This window comes from Mauremys reevesii, linkage group 1 (assembly GCF_016161935.1).
Source record: "Mauremys reevesii isolate NIE-2019 linkage group 1, ASM1616193v1, whole genome shotgun sequence".
Lineage (NCBI taxonomy): Eukaryota > Metazoa > Chordata > Testudines > Geoemydidae > Mauremys > Mauremys reevesii.
The window spans coordinates 57,497,622-57,517,948 of record NC_052623.1 but is presented as its reverse complement, the minus strand read 5'-3'; the positions used below and the strand labels follow the sequence as shown (position 1 = coordinate 57,517,948).

Sequence of the window (20,327 nt, the reverse complement as noted above, 5' to 3'; positions counted from 1 at the left end):
GAGGGTGGGGGGAATCATTCCTTGTGCACCATGTTACAAAGTGACTGTAAAAATAGCACATTGGTGCTGTAAACAGCTGCTCCCTATGTGCCTTCAACTTCGTATGTGCTGATTTCACACTTCTCTTCCTCTCAGCACTGCAAAGCTGTACAAGAGCAAGCTGTTCTTCATTTTATATATATGCATACTGGGTAGAACTGCTGGATAAGTTCTCATTGCAGACTCTTTATAGCTAGTAAAGATGTACAAAGTAGACACATTGTGAGGATCAACTAGCACTGGTAGCAGTCGGTGACATTTTATATTGTGCTAAAAACAATGAATCGGAAGTTGTGAGAGGAACAAATGTGGAGTATAAGGATGTCATAGTTACAAGGTCACTTTCTTGACTGGCACTTTAATAGCTGGACTGAGAAAACAGAAGTTAAGCCGGGGTTCAAAAAGTGAAGGAAGATAGAAAAGAATATAGGCCAGGTTTACTCCTGAGGACATTCTGCACCAAAAAATTAAAAATTCTTTGTACAATAATTTAAAAGTATGCAAATATTATTTGTCAAATAAATGTGGAGGCTCCAGCATGACACTGGGAAGCACAGGCATTGGCATCACAGAGTTGGGAGGTCACTGTGCAGCTCCCCCCGCACACCAGGACATGGATTCAGTGATAGTGCTGCACCCAACTCTGACACAGCGCAAGTATTGGGCCTGCACCAGAAACACCCCAAGGCCCTGCCCCTCCATGCCAGATGCACCAGGTGTGGGCAGGCAGGCTCAGCAAGGCAGAATCCAAGTGGAGGGGCCTGGTGTGGGTTAAGAGGGTTCTCTGTGGGGCAATCTGGATGTGGCTGGCTCAATGTGTGATCTACATGCAGGTGGGGTTTGAATGCACAGGGGCTTGATGGAGGGTTCTGGGTGCAATGGTAATCGAACTCTGTAGAGGGGTCCAGGTAACAGTGGTTGGGGCTCAGCGGGGAGGGGTCTGGATATGGAGGCATAGAACTTGGAAGGGGAGTCTGAGTGTGGGGGCTCAGTCTGGGGGTCCAGATGTTGGGGGAGTGGGGTTCAGTGGGGTGGGGATCCAGGTGTGAGTGGCTTATTGGGGTGATCCAGGTGCAGGGGGAGTGGGGCTCATCAGGGAGGGGTTCTGAATATGGGGAGGTGAGGCTCAACTGGAAGGTCTGGGTATGGGGGGGTCTGGATGCACATGGGTTGGGCAGATGGGGGAGCAGCTCCCTATACAGTGATCCCTCCCCCTGCAGCTGACAAATGTTGGGTGCAGGAAGTGCTGGGCGGGGAGTTTGCGGAGCTTCCTACAGCTGGGGGTGAAGTCTGGGGGTGGGTCTGACATGGCCACGGATGCTTGCAGGGGAAGAGGAAGTCCCTTCCTCCCCAGCCCAGCTGGGACTAGCAGCTGAGCCCAGCACAGGGTAGGAGCCACCAGCCGGGTCTTTCCCAGTCCCGCCTCCTGCCCCACAATGATTTACCTCTCTGCTGGCTACCCAAAACATACTGCTGGGGAGGGTCGCATGACTGATCTTGTGGCTTCCCTTTGCATCACCATCATAAAGTCATTTTTCTGTGAGGAAGCAATGAAATCTATGGGGGACATAAATTCTGTGCACGCACAGTGGTGCAGAATTCCCTCAGGAGTACAGGTTATAGAACTGTATACAAGGAAAATTAATAAGGGTCAAAGAACAGTTATGAGACAAACTGCACACAAAAAGGAAGAGTATTTTAAAACTCTCTTGTGTTGTTTATTGTCTGTCCTTTATATGTTATCTACTTAGGGCCCTATCCTACAAACCATCCCATTTTCCTTCAGTTACACTTATTATTAGGTGTCATGATTAGTGTATTCAGGACTCGGCCTTACAAATGCAAGCTCACTATGGCAGGGACCTCTTTTTCTCTCTGATGGGGAGACTCAAAGCTCCAGTGATTTCTAGAGCCACGCCTCCTCATTATAAAATTTAGATTATCTCATCAGGGACCAGAAACAAAACGATCTCTCTTAAGTGACTCACCATACAGTCCAAATAGACATGGTGAAAAGCTGTAGCCGATTGTTTGAGAATAACCATAGGCTACAATTTGTTAGTGCAAAGGATTAATTCAACAGTTACAAATAACAAACAGATGTTGCGAAAAGATCACCTAGTTCACAATTTATGAATCAAAAAAGGAGCTGCATTTGCCAAATAGAATATTAATTCCAAATTGTTTTGTGCAACTTTTTACAAGAAGAACTATCTGTAGCTTAATTTACTGTTGCTGCTGTTGAAATAAGAGTCTATACATTTTCTCACTTTTTTGCACAGGTGCCACCAATACTGCTGGATAAGCAGTTCTCAGAATTCACACCAGACATTACGCCCATTATTTTGGCTGCCCATACGAACAATTATGAGATCATAAAACTTCTTGTACAGAAGGGGGTTTCTGTACCTAGACCACATGAAGTCCGCTGCAACTGTGTTGAATGCGTCTCAAGCTCAGATGTGGACAGCCTTCGCCATTCTCGATCCAGACTCAACATTTACAAAGCTCTGGCAAGTCCATCTTTGATTGCATTGTCCAGTGAGGATCCTTTCCTTACAGCATTTCAACTGAGTTGGGAGCTTCAGGAACTGAGTAAGGTGGAAAATGAGTTTAAGTCAGAATACGAAGAGCTCTCGCGTCAATGCAAGCAATTTGCAAAAGACCTCCTGGATCAGACACGGAGTTCCAGGGAATTGGAAATTATTCTAAATTACAGAGATGACAATAGCTTGATAGAAGAACAGAATGGTAATGATCTTGCACGATTGAAGCTGGCAATTAAGTACCGACAAAAAGAGGTAAGTGTTACTTTAGTAACAATAATGTGATAGATAATTGCCTGGAATATAGTGTTTTAAGTGAGACAACTTCAGATTGCTGCTTATTTTTTTTTCTACAAGGGCCTCTTTTTATTATTGGATGAACATAAGAGGTTGTTGCAGTTTATTCAAACTGGAATTTGAAATATTCTATCATATCACAGATCCTGGGGGACTATCTGTTTTGCACCTGAGCATACATTATCACTAGCACAGAATAATATTAAGCAGGTCTTTGGTAACAGAGTAAGAACTGCAAAGAGTACTTCTCAAAACTGATTCATTAACTGTGTCTGGCTGGTAAAGTGGGCATGTCACATGTTTACATGCTAGTTAAATTACATGCCTGTTGTTACAGAATGGTTTTCTCCAGGAAGGAGTTCATTTTTCTAAATAGATGTAGGCTTGGTAAGTCATTAATATCACTAGGTAAATCCTAGAAGTTTGATATTCATTTTTGGTTTGAATAAGCATCCAAAAATAGATACTATTCTAAAGATTTTCCGAGTATGCCAAACTGACTGGAAATTTAATGAGAATCTGAAATCCCCTGTGTGCCTTTTAAAATTTGTAAGGTTCTTTATATGCTGTGGTACAGAATAAGAAACTAAATAGAAAGATCAGTTTTTCACGAGAGTTCCAAAACTTGTGCATCTGATCCTAGCCAGAAATTACTATGTCATTTGGGAGTTTTGCTTTCAACAGCAGCTCCAATGCGGAAGTGTAAAGTCAAGCAGAAAAGTATATCTGAGCATTTCAAACCTTAGTAGTACTGCTACTACTAATAATAATTAAAAATGGTTCTATTCAGGTTTTTAAAATGGGCAAAGGTTCAAAGTGTTGTTACTTTTAATTGAACCTATTCACCCATTGCTATTAAGTCCCTGATCCTGCAAAGAATAACCGACATGCTTTACATTAAGTACATAGGTAGAGTTTGCAGAATCTGGGCCTAACCTAGTAAGCTGTGGTTTCCATTTAAGCTAACATATATCAACACACGGAAGTCAACATGATCTACTGATATAGATAGATAGATAGATAGATAGATTTGACTTGGAAAAGGTCTATGTTGCTCACTTATTTCATATTTAAATGTCATGGTATGCCATGGTTAAGAACACTCCATATCATCTAATTCTGGAGAAGAACCTACAGGTGGCCTTTAATATAGCAAGAAATGGTTGACACTATTTTTCACTTGCTGTTTCATTATTTCAGGACACATGCTCACCAGTTTCCTAAATACTTACTGCGTTGTACTTTCAGACATTTACCTCAGACCTTTTTGAGAAACTAATCTCTGTGTGTCTCATTTGTATTTCTTAAAATGTGAAATCCTACTTTATAATTTATACTTCTACATTCATTTAGCAAATGTTAGCCGTGATTTGGATTTTCCATTGGATTCATGCATTTAAGAGCAGTTCTGATTTTGCACAGCGATTTGAAATCCTAATTGTAAAGCTTGAATTTTCCTAATTTGAGTCTTAGGTAGTGAGAGACATCTGCAAGTGCAAATGGCTTGTATAGTCCCAGCTGATTTCCAAGCCTAATTAAATTGCAGTAATATAGATGATTACCCTTTATAGAGTCCTTGTAATGACAAACATTAAAGCAATACTGACTCTTGAGGCAATGATTCCAAATCACTGGATCATCTACATTTCTGATATTTTTTTTAATTTCTATTAATCTTTTTCACTATTTATCCCCTCCTCGGCCCCTTAAATGGAAATAGGTTCTACTTATTTTTTCTGCCATATTATTTATTTGCCTATTAGATGCTGAAACAAATATTGTCAAACACAACAGCCCAATTATTTTATTTCTAATGACTACAATAAGAGAAGATATTGTATGAGATGCAAATATGGAAAGTCTAGAAGACAAAACAGTTCTATGACAGCAAACTCGAGGCTAAATTCTGTCACGTCCTGTGCAGATGTATTCTGGGAATTCCATCTTACCTCATCCATTGTATCCACCCCAGCATAGGCACCAACTCCAGGGTGCTCTGGGGCTGGGGCACGCATGGAAAAAAATACTGGGTACTGGCGGGCTCCGCTGATCAGCTCCTCCCCATTTCCTCCAGCACCTCCCACCCACTGAGGATCAGTTGTTCAGTGGCAGGCTGAAGGTGCTGTGGGGGAGGAGGAGTGGAGACAGAGTGAGGGTTGGGTACACTCAGGGGAGGGGACAGAACATGAGAAGAGGCAAGGTGGGCGGGGCAGCGGTGGGAAGATGTGGGGTGAGGGTGGAGCAGGGGCAGGAAGGGTGGGGCGGGGTGGGGCCTTGGGGGAAGGGATAGAGTGGGGGTGGAGCCTGGGGCGGAGCAGGGGTTGACCACTCCCTGAGAAATCAGAAGGGCAATGCCTCTGCACCCAGGATCCCACCAGGACCCTGACCTAGTACTGTAGCCATCCAGCTGGAGGATATGATCATTGTCCTATCTGCTTTGTGCATTTCTGGTGACTGGCAGAAGGTGTTGGAGGCAAAAGAGGCTATTCCTATGTAAAAGGAATAGCAGGGAAAGATGTGGGTTATTCTTTAGATATTCTGTTGTTGGATCTGACCTGCCTTAGAACATCATCTCTTGAGTGATACAACTGTTCTCCCTGCTCTATGGGCTTCAGCCACCGAGAATCAGAATTACGGCCAGATACATTTGTGTTGTATCAGGAAAAAATATGATTTTGTTTCTCAGCAATCTTATTTGAGTTTTAATCGTTTGGTGGTGGTGGTTGGTTGGTTTTTGCTTTTGTTTTTTTCTCTCTCAACTTAACTCAGTCAAGAAATATGAGGAAAAATCGCCTTTATTTTACATCCAACCCCACAAAATAAAAATAAAATAAAAACCAGCTGAACAATAAATTTCATTCCCTCCCTGACACATCAATCATCTCATACCTCTCATCCTGTATTATTATTACCATTCATTATTAAAATTACAGCAGGGCTGAAATTGGGGCCCACTGTGCTAAGCAGAGTACAAATACATAGTAAGAGACAATTCCTGCCCTGGAGAGCATGCATTCTAATTTAAGACAAGAAGCGACAAGTCAACATAACAAAAGCTTAAGGAAGGAGGACAAGGATGATAGGAACATGTGGTTGAAATAATTTTTCTTTTAAGTTTTACGATGGGAATATTTTTGTTTATTTCTGATATCTCTAATTTGTACTGACATCTGTAGGTGGTTTACCACAGACATCATAGCAGAAGTGGAGTCTTGAGAAGGATTTGAAGTAGATCAAGATTGTGACTTTATGGTCTGACATGGGGGAGGGAGTGTTCCATGCATCAGTTTTGTCACAGAACTAGTTCAGAGGTGCTTGTGGGAGAAGTACACAAATGGGTGAAGAAGAATTGCACTGTTGGTGTGCAAAGGAAGGTGACTCTTAAAAACACAAGGCAGGATAACTAAGGAGATGTGGAGTCGTGGAGGGGCCTCAAAAATGAGGACAGGATGCTTGATTGAACTGACATAGAGATTGAAAAAGCCTCTCTCAAGTGGATGTGGTCCCTTTAAAGGCAATGTGGTGGTTTACAAGCTGCTGCTACTGTCTGTACATTATCCTTCATAAAGATAAATAGTCCACATCTTTCTTGAGCACCAAATTCCCTTTGTAAAGAAAAAATGAAAAGCATTCAAAAATGTAGGCAAATCATTTTGGAAGCTCTGTGAAGTAAAAGTTGCTCATGTTCTGCGTTTCCATTCTGTTGAGATCTGCCACAATACTGTGATCATGTCATTCAGACTTTCTCAGGAGGCATCCCAGCAAAATTGCTTCCCAGCTCTTGGAATCCTGTCAGAATGAATCACTAGGTGGGGAGTCTGACGAAGTGGGTATTCACCCACGAAAGCTCATGCTCCAATGCATCTGTTAGTCTATAAGGTCCCACAGGACTCTTTGTCGCTTTTTACAGCTCCAGACTAACACGGCTACCCCTCTGATAGGTGGAGAGTCTATCTGATTGCCAGCCTGCCTCTTTTGCTTCATTAATAAATAACAAGGTTGAAGGACACTTAGAGTTTGAGATGCAGAATGCCTGATGACACCATTGATAGTGTCTGTTGATAATGATATTATCAGTCCAGTGACCAGAATATTACACTCTGAATTTCTGGAGTACTTAGTGGCAATATTACTTTAACACAGGATGCAGGTTAAAGCCCCCAAGCTAGAATTTTTCTCCACTTTGTTAACACGCGTGGTGCTGATTGATTGCAAGAAATGACACTTTCCTGCTGCTGCAGGTCTGACTCCTGTCCCTTCCTTCCCCCACTTGCCTGCTTCCAACACCTATTGTTGCTAGGTAACAATTAGCAATGTGCATCAGCTATTCCCTAATGTCCCACAACCATTCAGCGTTGTGCAGTGTGAACATATAATTGACCATCTCTCAGTTGTTTACACCAATTGACATTGACAATGACCTGATTAGTCATTTCTGCTATCGCTGTGCTAGGATCTTGGGGCATGATGGACAATGCCAAAAAGCTTCCTGTTTTCCTGAATCAAATATAAAACTTTATCTGATTCACATATAATTCCTTTCATAGGTGTAGAAGGGATGATAGAAATCATAGAATTGTAGGGCCGGAAGGGACCTCAGGAGGTCCTTTAGTCCTCCCCTCCTACTCCCCGCGTCCAACCCCACATCTGAATTACAGGCCAACATTTTTCTATCAACAAATCCAATGGTCAATCTGAATGCATGTAGATTGTAAACTGCCCAGGACAGGGGATATAAATAAATAAATAATAAACAATTATCAACTGATCATTTTTCTTTGCATTAATTTTAAAATGCACATACAAACCTGAGGGATATATACAGAAGAGTTATATTTCTGTATTATTTCCTCAGATATATGTACTTACGTGGTATCACAGATCTAAAATGGTACTTCAAGAATGACAGGAAATACTATCACCTTGAGGAACTGCATCATCTATCTAGGCACTGAGCTTGAATGCCAATATATGTTCTTTTGAAGCTAATAGAAAACAACATGTATATGCATGCTCTCTCACGCATGTGCGCACACATACATACACTCACTTTGCTTCCATTATAGTGATACCTTACATTAACTATACTCTTAAAATAAAGGTATTGTAATGTTTGTGGTTCCAGATTAGATTAAAGTGATTTTTAAAGATTATTTTTCCTCTTAATATCACTACAAGGCAGAGTTAAGGTTATTTTGGTGCTATAGCTATACAGTTCTATACCTTGACATGTTTGAATTTCTTTTAAGTGACTCTTAACTCTGAAATATCTTGGTTTATAGTGGTTGCTTTTGGGGATGAGAATAACATCCTTGTGAGGTTTATTGCTCTTAAATTATTTATACATAATCTCAGTTTTAACTCACTTTTACCATTTTTTTTGGTCAGGGGATTATATCTTGGTATCTGAACATCTGGAAAAATGTACTCAATAAAACATGTGAAATGGGAAAAAAGATGCTTGAATGGATTATTGTCCTCTGGGCCAGTTTCTGATACCACAACAAATTTTAAAGTAATGTAATAGAATTGAATTCAGTGTATTTTCAGTCTTTTTCTTCAGTATCCACGTCCTTGTTCAGTCTCCATCCCTGTTCCTTGAAAAGTCTTCCTCCTGTTCTCTGACTTTTACCATTGGCTGCATTTTCAGAATTTGGTCATTGATTTTAATGCAAATGAAATTAATAAAGTCAGGTTTCTTTGCCACTTATTATTCTGCTTTTCCCCCTTACATCCTTATTTTATTGTAATTCTCCTTTCCTTCCCTTGCATATCTATATGGCTGAATCTCTTTGTCTGTCCTATGGTACCCTGAGTCCTTTGGTTGGCTTCTTCCAGCAGTTCATTTCAATTTTGATCTAGGTGCATCTGTTTACTGTCCATTCCCAAGTCCATATTCTTGGGACTCTGTCAGCAGGCATTAGTCTGGCCTAGGTGCTGACCTCTTCTCTTTGTTGTTGCTATATTCTCTACACAAATATAATGGTTTTCATTTTGTAACACCAGCAATTTGGAAAATTAGTACCCCAGTAGATGGAGAGGAGCAGCACAGAGAAGTCAAAAGCAACAATCTAACATGTGTGCAAGGGTTGAAGAAGGAGCCAGCATCTGATAAATTGAGGAATAATATCAAGAAACAGCAGAGAGCTTTTAGGAGACCAGACAGATAAACATTGTTCAATTTCAAAAGCTACACAGAGTAAAGGGCCTTTGGGAGGTCTTTCAAACCTATTAACAGCATAAAAACAGTCAATGCTAAACAAAATCCACAGAATTTTCTTGCAGACTTTATAGTAAATATTATGTCTTAATGCTCCAAACCTCTGTTTTTCAAGAGCTGTTAAAGCAATATTTTGTGTTGTTGTTAGTGAAGCAGTTTATGGAGTGACTGATAAATAAGAAGCACATTTTTTGAATGATTAGTGAGCATTTGTTAAAATTTGCCAGTCATGCTGTATTCCAGTGTTCCTCATTCTATCTGTAGTCACTGAATAGCTCTTTTGAGACCAAGGGCTTGTCTATACCACCTGCCGGATTGGCGGGCAGCGATCGATCCAGTGGGGGTTGATTTATTGTGTCTACTCTAGACACGATAAATCGACTGCCAAGCACTCTCCTGTCGACTTCAATGCTCCACCAGAGAGAGAGGCGCAGGCGAAGTCAACAGGAGAGCGTCAGCAGTCAACTCACCACAATGAAGACACCACGGTGAGTAGATCTAAGTATGTTGACTTCAGCTACGTTCTTCACGTAGCTGAAGTTGTGTAACTTAGATTGACACACACCCCCCTCAGGTTAAACCAGGCCCAAGTGCTGCAAACCTTATTTATTCAAGCAATCTTTATTCACATGGGAGGTCCCATTGACTTCAGTAAGTCGTAAGAGTTACAGGATGGAATCCTGGGTACCCACCCTATTTAGTTAGGTGGTTCATGTGAAAGGGTTAACACAGAAAAGAGAGGTTTCGGAAGCCGGTAGAAACAGTGTCATGGCCTTAGGTTTTGAGGTCCAGACATGCTTCAGATTAAATCAATGGGAGTTTTATCATCAACTTCTGTGAGGGTGGAGCAGAAGCAGAGTTCTATTTTAGTTCAGTGAATTTTCCCTCCACCAGTTGTAGTCCAGATAAATGATATCTTATATTTTTTTTCCTAACTTGTATTTGACTCAGCTTCAAAGTTCTTCTTGATTAGACATTGAAGTTGTTTCTTCTCCTTCTCCTTCTTGTACCAATTTCCTTCACCACTAGAGCTAGCCAAAACCTTTTAACTGAAACAATTTTCTGTCCAAAAATGTAGTCTTGTTAAAATCTGAACATTTTTGCGGGAACATGTTGTGGGAAATCTAAATATTTGGTGGGAATATGTCAATTTTGATACAATTTTCAATGGGAAAAAAAGTCAAAATGTTTCATTTTGACAGTCAAAACTTTTTGATTTGACAATGTTGAAATAATTTGTTTTTTTCTCATTTCATTTAGACTTCCATATTATATTAAAACATGAATTAAAATTATATTTATATATTATATTTCATAGTACGTAAATATAATATTTTAATATAATAGAAAAGTTTAATCAAAATGATAGTCAAAATAAAATGTTTTTGACAGTGCTGAAACAGAACATTTCGATAATCCTGAATTCATTTTTATCAGAATTTTCATTTCATGGGGAAATTTTGAAATTTTGGCTTTTCATTCCAGTTTGGAACAAAACAAATATCAAAGTATCAGAATTTCCAGCATAGTAGAAATTCCAGCTTCAGACCAGTTCTGTATAGCACCATTTCCTCATTGTTTTATCACTTTGACGCTGGTGCCAGTGGAGAGCATACCTGAGGCAGGGAAAGTTAGATGGAAAGAACTACATGCCAGGGGTTGCTGTTAAGAATACAAGAATAGAATAACTATTTCTGGCTTTGGCTTTTGTGTACCACCAAATATTCACCAGTGATTAAGAAATGTGAGCAAGACTATACCAGTTGGATACCAATCCTCCTCTCTCACAAACACAAAAACAGAGAAACTGATACACCCCATACCATCTTCCTTTTATTTGTTCCTAACATACAACAGCATGAGATTTTCATTTTTTATAGTTAAGCTTGTGAGTGGGGCCCTCCAAGGAGACACATGCATGTTTCAATTTGTAACTAATGATGGGCATATTTGTTTTGGGGGTTTTATTCCTGCTCAGAGGGAGACCTACAGGGGTCAAAACATCAGCTGCTTGCTGCACAGTCACATGTTATGTGTTAGAAAATAAGATTTTCCAATATTTTTTACATTTTGTTTGGTTTTACTCTTAAAAGTTATATTTAACTTTGATTGATTTTTTGCATTTTAGCATTATTATTTAAGGTTAACCCCATTTTTGTTTTGTGATAAACTCAGGACAGACAGTTGCAAGAGGGGGGGAGGAGTCAGTCCCAGAGGGTTAAAAGGCCCTCCTCCTTATCAACTGAGAGGCAACTACAGGTCAATCAGGTTCAGCTGAGAAAGGTTTACCAAGGTAGCAAATTAGAATCAGCTGAGGGGAACTACCTGAGGGTAATTAGGATCAGCTGATTCCAACTTGGAGCTGCCTGAGACCTTTTTAAACCCCTTCCTGGGAGGAAGGAAGGGGGAAAAAAAAAAAAAAAAGCAGAGAGAGAAGGAGCCCGGCTGCCAGGAGTGTTGAAGTAGCAAGCCTCCCCAGGAGGAGCGGCAGGACGCTCTCCTACAAGGCAGGGTAAAAAAATACTTTAACTAAGACTGATGGGAAGACAGGGGACAGACTTCCCCTGAGTTCTAAGGGGGACTGCATTACCCAAGCCGGTCTCACCAGAGCTAAAAACAGCAGAGGCTGGGGAGACTGAGACGGGACTTTGCCACAGTTTGTTTTCCTTTCTTTTAAAAAGAAATCTTGTTCTTGGTTTCTTATTTACCCAATCTTCTTCCCTCTCTGTGAGTCAAGGCACACACGAGCTAGATATATTAAACATTTGAAAACCTGAGTGCCGAAAGTTAGACTCCTAAATCCATATTTATGCGTATAAGTAAAAGTAGCCTGATTTTCACAAGTACCACTCACATTGACTTTAATGACATTTCAGTGCATTGTCAGATGTCTGGAAATCAGGCTCCTTTAATATGGTGATCAGAAGTGAATTTCAGAGCTGACTTTCATACACTCAGAGTAAAAATGTTGGCCAGCATTTTCTGATTTTGGAGTGCTTATCATAATATTCTCATAATATAGTTTATTTGACATGGAATGTTAATAATTTGATGATGGTGCTTCTTGTGTAACTAAGAGGTTACGGTCTCCTGAGCACCTAGGCTAATAAACAGCTCAGCCTTAGTGTTTACATTCTATTAACATCTTGGCCTGTGACTCCTGAGCTTGTTCAGCCTGGCTAGCGCTGCATGAACAAGAAGCAGCCACAAATTTCCATATTATATTTTTGAGCAAAGTGATGTTGAAAGCTCAATAATCCTTTTGTGGCTAGATTACCAATAATTCAGTCTATTTAATAAGCTTCCCAGGCCAAATCTTGAGCACCAGACTCAGTGTGAACTCAGTTCTTACTGTAGCTGCCTTAATGAAGCCGCTACGAGCTATTCTTTGAGTAAATGCTGAAGAATGGATTCTACAGTCCACAAAGTTCATTTTGCACCAGGTAAAGGAGGTAAGGGGGAGTGTTGGGGGCGGGTGCTGAGAGCAGGATAGAAGGGGACATGGTGGAGCCAGGGGCGGCTCTACAAAGTAGGCTGCCCCAAGCAGCGCGGAGCGCTGCGCCGCCCCCCCCGGTCGCGGGCGGTCCCTCTTCCCGCGGCTCGTTGAGCTCGCCGGCATGCCTGCGGCAGGTCCACCTGCAGGAGCTCAACCTGAGCCGCGGGAAGACGGACCCGCCGCAGTCGCGCCCGCGGCAGGTCCCGCCGTCCCCGCTCGTGGTGGAGCTCCCGCCGGCATGCCTGCGGCAGGTCCACCGGAGCCAAATGCCGCCCTCCCCAGGATGCCGCCCCAAGCGGGCGCTTGGCCCGCTGGTGCCTAGAGCCGCCCCTGGGTGGAGCCAACCTCCAGTACACTAGATTCACTGCTGTATAAGCTCCAGAGCAGCAGAAGTTAGAGTAGTAGTCCCTCTGCAGCTCTAATTTGCGCTCGGTGTCTGGAGACAAGGGAGTAGAAACCAGTTCACTATAGACACCACTCCCTGCTGGATTTAAGTGCAGCTTGGATACAGTGCAGAACCGGAGCCTGAATAAATGGTTCAGGATTAATAATTACAGCTAATAGGAGTGATCTGATACCAGACAAGCCAAACCACTGCTGCTGCCCGGCTTGTGAAAACAGAACCAACGGTACTGGGGTACATACTCTGGACCTAATCCTGGGAGATGCTCAGGAGTTTTGCTTGGCTTTGACAAGAGTGCCAGGTGCTCAGCACCTGTCAGGATCAGGCCCAGGCTAGCTTTTACAATGTAGTGTGTACTTTGCAGCAGATGACAACAGGCAAATCCTAAAGTTCTCAGTCGAATAATAGGGGTAGGGGTAGGGGTATTCAGGCTGTCCAGTAACCTGCATGAATAATTATCCCTGAGTGCTTTTTGAATTCAGATACATTAACACGTGTGCTAAGAGCAAGAGATAGAAACTGTTCAGTGATTTTGAGGCAAAAAATGTAATACATTTCATAAACCTGATGTACCCTTTGTGAGGGCCTTAAAGATTAGAATTTGCATTTAATGTTGCAGATATACTTTGAGTGACTTCAGCAGCCCTTCTTAATTAACATCCTTTCAGAATCAAACGACTGAATGATTGTATAGGTAAGAGAAATAACAGGTCAAATATAACACCTCTGGGCAGTCCTTTGAAAGAAACCTGCAAGAAGTAAAGAACTTAGTTATTTTGCAGCCGTGTGTCAAGTAGTGAGTGTAGCCATGCAAGCATTAACTAAAAGAATGAAAAGGTGCAGCCTAGTCAGGCGTCTCCATCTAAAAATAATAATAATAATAATAAAATTACCAAACCCCAGAAAAGCTATCTTGGATAATATTTGGACATTTTAACACCAGGAGAAGATATGTTTAGTCTGTGCAGCCCATAACTGTAAGAAGTGAAGTATTCAAGTTTGGGACTATGTCTCCAAAACTCCCATTTCTGCAAATTCTCAGTCATAGTCTTCAAGCTCTTAGATAAACATTTGCCAGGCAAGGGCAAGTTACTCTAAAATAGCCCATATGTTTGCTTTGTAAATCATTTAGAAGCCTTTGTGTTTATAGATAAGACTCCTCATATTGTTAAATAGCATAAATTATGTAAGCAGCTTATCTGCTTCACAAGTTTGAAGTATTACTATAATTGGTTATATGCTGCTTATGCTGAATGGGGTTTGGATTTCCCAATGGAAGGTGCAGTGGTTCCTATTAAAACGATCACATTTACTCACAGTTATCACAACAATGGCACTGGACATACCATAATTATGGAAGTATAAGGATCCACATGATGTAAAAGGAATCTCAACATTTTAACTTTTTTAATTGTTCAGAGTGTGTCTACAAGCTTTTGTGAATGATGAATGTCAGGTGCATACTTATCCCATTTCATTACAATGCCAATTAAACTGTTAATGATGCTGATGTTCTTCAATTCTTGACACTTAGCACAAGTTATTAAGCTGGAGAGAATAACACAGTACACAGCACTAATAAGGAACAGCAGCTCTTTTCCATTTTCAGTTCCCTTCCTGTAAGCATTTGGATGCAACTGTATCTTCCTTGAGAAAATTGTTAGTGTGGTCAGCCCTACTAGATAGTATCAGTAATAGAGGTTATTCCCCTGTGAGTGTATGTCCAGTAGCTTCAGCAGAGTCCCATGTGAATTAAGTGAGAAGAACAGACTTCCATTATGCATCTTCTTTTACTTATTCTGAAATTAAAATGAAGGGGGTCGGTTTTGTTGTCCATATGTCAATGTAGAATGATCATCACTAAAAAGGAATTATTTCCATATTGCCAACTCCAGCAGTTCAAAAATTATTAGGGTGGGCCCAAAATGGAATTGGTGTTAAAATAATATGTTTGTTCTTGTGAAATTCATATGATTAAGTCTGATTTCTGATTTTTGAACTTTTGGCAGAAAACCTTTGATGCCCATCTCTGTATAGGTGTTTCAAGATGAAAAGTTCTGCTTGATATGAAAAGAAAATGGTCCCATAAAAATGGGATGTCTTCCTCCTGACAGGGAGACTCAGTTTTCCTTCTTCAAAATGAGGGATGACATCTCTCCCATCTCCACTCCCTGTTGTCTCTCACCGGAAAACCACAATCCACCTCCCCACATCCCTGGCACAATTCAAAATGCCTCCTGCATCCTCTCTCCTCTGACATTCTCTAACCTGGTACCTGGGAAATACTGCAAAATAAATTCTGGTAATAGTCATTTGAATGTTTAAACAAATTAGCTTCGACTGTGCTCACAGACCTCGTGTTCAGCTTACTGTGGATATTCTAGCAATGGAGCTAACAGACCGGAATGTTCAGAAACAGTGACTTTCAGGTAACTATTGAAGAATATCAGTAGGAAATGAATTTAGAACTTGTAAATCTGAACATTCACGTCAGAAACACATTTCTTAGAGTAACCTTTATCCGATTAGGCAACACAATATAATTGTCCAGTCAAATTGTCCACTGTAAACTAGTCCACACAGCAGACATTTTGAATATTGAGCCTGTGCATTTAACTGCTTGTGAACAGTCTACAGACTATAAATAGTTTGCAGTGAATAGTTTCAAATAATAGAGAAATTTGAGAAAATTAGGAGCAGTTCATGGACGATTTGTGAACAGAAAAAGATGCAACATTCTTTGAATAAATTATTCACTATGAATTATCTACTCCAGTTCCTCCATCCTCCTCCCTCTCCCAGATGGCATGCTCCAACGTTCTCTGCTTCTCCCAGGCATGCTCCAGCATTCTCTTTGCTTCTCCCAGGCACTCTCCAGCACCCATGTGTCATAGAGATCATTTTTATAATCTCCCAATTTAATCATAAATCAACATAAATAAATTATAAGCCAGATTCTCCCCAGCTAATGCCATTTATTTTTGTTTTCAATGGTGGCTAATCCACTGCAAGACTCTGGCAGAACAAATAGTCCAGAGCCTCATCGGCACAGGGGACTGGGAGGAATAAAGCCAGCGCAACCTCAAAAGTGAGTGGCATTCGTTGGAAAAGGCTTATCACCAGGAGGGCTGAGGAAATGCTCTGATTCAGTATCCACCTTTAGCTTCAGATAAAGCTCTTGATGAGCCTTGGTAAAAGTGAACCCTGCCCCAGAGGTAACCCTGAAGGCCGTTTGAGGCCATATTACAGCTTGGATCTCTGCCTGAATAAATCTTTTCTCCTGTTTATGGGACTTTGTTGGTGCACAGAGGGGCAATTTACACCACCCTCTACCTGTTTATGTGAATTTCATCCTATTAATTTCTTTATTTTATAGTAAAACTCTGCCTAGATTAATTATGCATTGAGAAAATGATATTTAAAAAATCATGTTGTAGAGAAGCAAAGAAGATCATGCCTTTTGGTAATAAAAGATCAGAAGAAATAGCTGTTGTGTTAGCTACACCTTCAGTTCATTTGAAATTAGTCCATTAAAGTCTATAAATTCAGCCAGAGGGTGTGCAGAATACGGAAGGAAAGCTGGCTTTCGTCAATGTCCATTTACATCTCATGAGACAGTATGCACATTTCTGCCTTGGGTTTTGTAACAGAGCAGAATGAGTTTGCTTTTTGCTAATATGAGTAAGAGATACAGACCGTGACCAGCTTGACATAAACACAGGCCAGAAATATGCAGGGACAGAAAAAGGAAAGGAGAGCACCCAAAAGCATGTGCCCTTTAACTGTGCTTTGTTTACTATTTATAATACGTTTCCCCCACCAGTCCACTTGAAATAGAACAGGTAACAGGTGGTGTGTGCTGCAAACAATGATCAGCAGTGGCACAACAACCGCTCTATTCATCTGACTTCACAGGTGTTTGAATTTGATTTGGCTACCTGAGTATCAGCAGCCTAGTAGAAGGAAGGGGTGGCCAGTTGAGGATGTGCAATGTTAATCCTCTATTTTACACACTGCACCAAAACCATCCTGTCCTTCAAAAGATTTCATTTCTAGATATAACACAGAAGAGATATCATCAGTGTCACAGCTTATCTAAATGTCCAATCCTGAAACCTTCGGAGTTTCACCTTCATGTTGCTGAGCACTTGTAGTGCTTTCTGCACTCATTGATGTCATGGGAAGGCTTAATTCTTATAATAGGATAATTTTATATCACTATAAATTATTTGTAAAGTAATATCATATGGAATGCACACCAGATTGTCTTACACAACTGTATATACACTAAGTCACAGTACAGTATATGTAAGGCCAGATTCTCTCCTGTATAAATTGGGGTCGCTGCATTGAAATCTGTGGAGTGCTCCCAATGTACACTAGTTGAAGCCAGTGGAGCAATTCCATTTTGCACCATCTGAAGAACTGGCCTTCTGTTTTCAGTCTTGGCTTGATTTCCCTCTGCTTTAATACAATCTGCACTAAAATAAAAATTGTTTTAAAAAAATGTGAGTTTGAGCCCAACGAAAGCAATTGTTACAAATTTCCCCCAGCTGAAATTTACTTGTGATTTACACTCAGGAAATTGAGCAAAATCAGGCTTATAGAACTCAGTTCCGTTCTAAGATGTATAGGGTCAATAAGAGTTGCATCAATATATCAGAGGGTAGAACTGGACCCCAAATTGATTTAGTTTTCTGAGACATATATATGTAATGTGCTAGCGAATGGGAACGTCCAGAAAGAAATAATGCCATGAACTAGGGTTGCCAAACCTCCAAGATTGTCCTGGAGTCTCCAGGAATTAAAGATTAATCTTTAATTAAAGATTATGTCATGTGATGAAACCTCCAAGAATTCATCCAACCAAAGGAGCTGGCAAGGAAGCAACTGCATTCACCAGCTTAAACAAAGCTGGGTTATCGAAAATCTACAATTTAAAGATCAAACTACAAGTTTTCAGCTATTCATCATTCCCTTCTTACCATACGGATGTGAACACTGCCAATCCACCAAAGGTACTGACAGATGTCTAAATAGCTTTGAAAACAAATTCCTTAGAAAAACACTAGATATTAATTGAATTACAGTAGAATCTCAGATTTACAAACACCAGAGTTACGAACTGACCGGTCAACCACACACCTCATTTGGAACTGCAAGTATGCAGTCAGGCAGCAGCTGAGACTCAAACACTCAGGAAAAAAAAAGGCAAATACAGTACGGTACTGTGTTAAACGTAAACTATTTTAAAAGGGTAAGTTTAAAAAAAAATGGACATTAACAAAACTGTTTCTGTGATTGTTTCGTTTAAATTAGGATGGTTAAAAGCAGCATTTTTCTTCTGCACAGTAAAGTTTCAAAGCGCTATTAAGTCAATGTTCATTGGTAAACTTTTGAAAGAACAACCATAACGTTTTGTTCAGAGTTACGAACATTTCAGAGTTACGAACGACCTCTGTTCCTGAGGTGATCATAACTCTGACGTTCTACTGTAAATTATAGCAAATGGCATGATTCATCAGAGAGGCAGGAAGGCAGCCCGATGCTACAGTGTTAAAAATAGCAATGTAGACATCGGAGGCATTGTTTGTGTGTGCTGCGCGCCCTGCAGAGTACATTCCCTAGTGCTATGGAATGTCTTTACTCACCTAAGCAGTGCCTCACCGTCTACACTGCTATTTATACCCAGGCTAGGGATGTGTGCAGTGTATGTACTCTACAAGCTGCCATTAGTGTAGACATAGCCTGTGAATTACAGCGTAGAACTCACAGAGGAGAAGTGTGGGAGGCGGCAGTGGTAGTTTTAAGCCACCTTTGTGCCTTCCTGGTCTTGTGCTGTTCTGGGGACCGGAAGGATCCCAGATGTAACTTGGACCACCCTTGAGATCTCTACAATGCCGCATGCTGTAGCCTCATCCCCAGCATGTCCCAACCTATCCCCAGTTCCACCCCAGGCAGCGCTTTTGGTGGGGTCTTTGGAAGTCAATATTGGTGTCTCTGTGGTGCCTACACAGGAGGAACCATCTGTGACGTTATTGATATAAATGGGGACCATATAGAACATGGGTTGCAACCAAGGTCCTGTAGTGGCACCAAATCCTAAGTAAAGGGGGTCATATAAGGTGTCTAAGACCAGGTTCCGGGTTGCTGGTTATAATTATGCTGTCTGTATGTCTGTATCATTTTTAGTTGAAGTTATGAATGTTGGCTCTATGCTGTCAGTATTTCAAGTTTGTGCTGTGCTTCTGGGGGAAGCCTCCCAGACAAGCTGGTGTTAGCTCTGCCTAGCCTGTTTGATGGCCCATTAAGGACCATTAAGGACACAATGGACCCATGGAGAGAAGGCAGACACGCCTTGTGACTCAGCAAAGTATGCAGGGACTGGCTCATGTGACTCAAGGCTCCATTTTGCTGTAAAATTCCACAGTGAAGACAAAGGGATTCTTACACCTGGAAAAGTCTATATAAGCCTGATGCTTCGTCTCCATCTGGTCTTCAATCCTGCTTCTGACCTCTGGAGGGACTTTGCTACAAACTGAAGCTCTACACCAGGGACTGAGGACCCATCCCAGCGGCGGATGCATTCCAGAGACTTAAACTGAACCTGCAGTTTACTCCATCACTGCTGCAAGCCTGAACTAAGAACTTTGCCATTACTGCATGTAATTGATTCCATTTAACCAATTCTACCTCTCTTCTCTACCTTTTCCCTTTGTAAATAAACCTTTAGATTTTAGATTCTAAAGGATTGGCAACAGCGTGATTTGTGGGTAAGATCTGATGTGTATATTGACCTGGGTCTGGGGCTTGGTCCTTTGGGATCGAGGGAACCTTTTTCTTTTATTGGGGTGTTGGTTTTCATAACCATTTATCCCCAGGACGAGTGCACTGGTGGTGATACTGGGAGACTGGAGTGTCTAAGGAAATTGCTTGTGTGACTTGTGGTTAGCCAGTGGGGTGAGACCAAAGTCCCTTTTGTCTGGCTGGTTTGGTTTGCCTTAGAGGTGGAAAAACCCCAGCCTAGGGCTGTGACTGCCCTGTTTAAGCAATTGGTCCTGATTTGGCACTCTCAGTTGGGTCCCGCCAGAATCGCTCCGTCACACCATCCTCCAGCCACAACCTGGGCTTTTAACCACTTGACTCTTCTGTCCGATGCACAGAAGACAGTTTGGGGTGAGGACCTCACCCAGAGTGTTCTGCACCTTGCAGGATGGAGCCCAGGTGTCAAAGGATGTGCTGTGTGAAAATCAATGAGTTTTTACTTGTGCCTCAAGGTTCTGCTTATGGTTTAACAAGTAAGCTTTTTGCTGTAGGTTTGATTTG

At 41.3% G+C, this 20,327-nt stretch overlaps 1 protein-coding gene across 3 annotated transcripts in view; it reads left to right on the top strand.

Annotated features, from left to right (window-relative positions):
• Window positions 1-20,327, top strand: part of TRPC4 (transient receptor potential cation channel subfamily C member 4) — a 196,082-nt gene that overhangs the window by 99,706 nt on the left and 76,049 nt on the right. For 2 of the 3 annotated variants that reach the window (XM_039520818.1, XM_039520817.1), the window contains one exon: window positions 2,322-2,840. In XM_039520818.1, the coding sequence (XP_039376752.1) occupies window positions 2,322-2,840 (519 nt within the window). Of the gene's footprint in view, window positions 1-2,321; window positions 2,841-11,553; window positions 11,615-20,327 lie in introns of those variants that run through there. The other variant, XM_039520820.1, reaches the window with a different exon arrangement.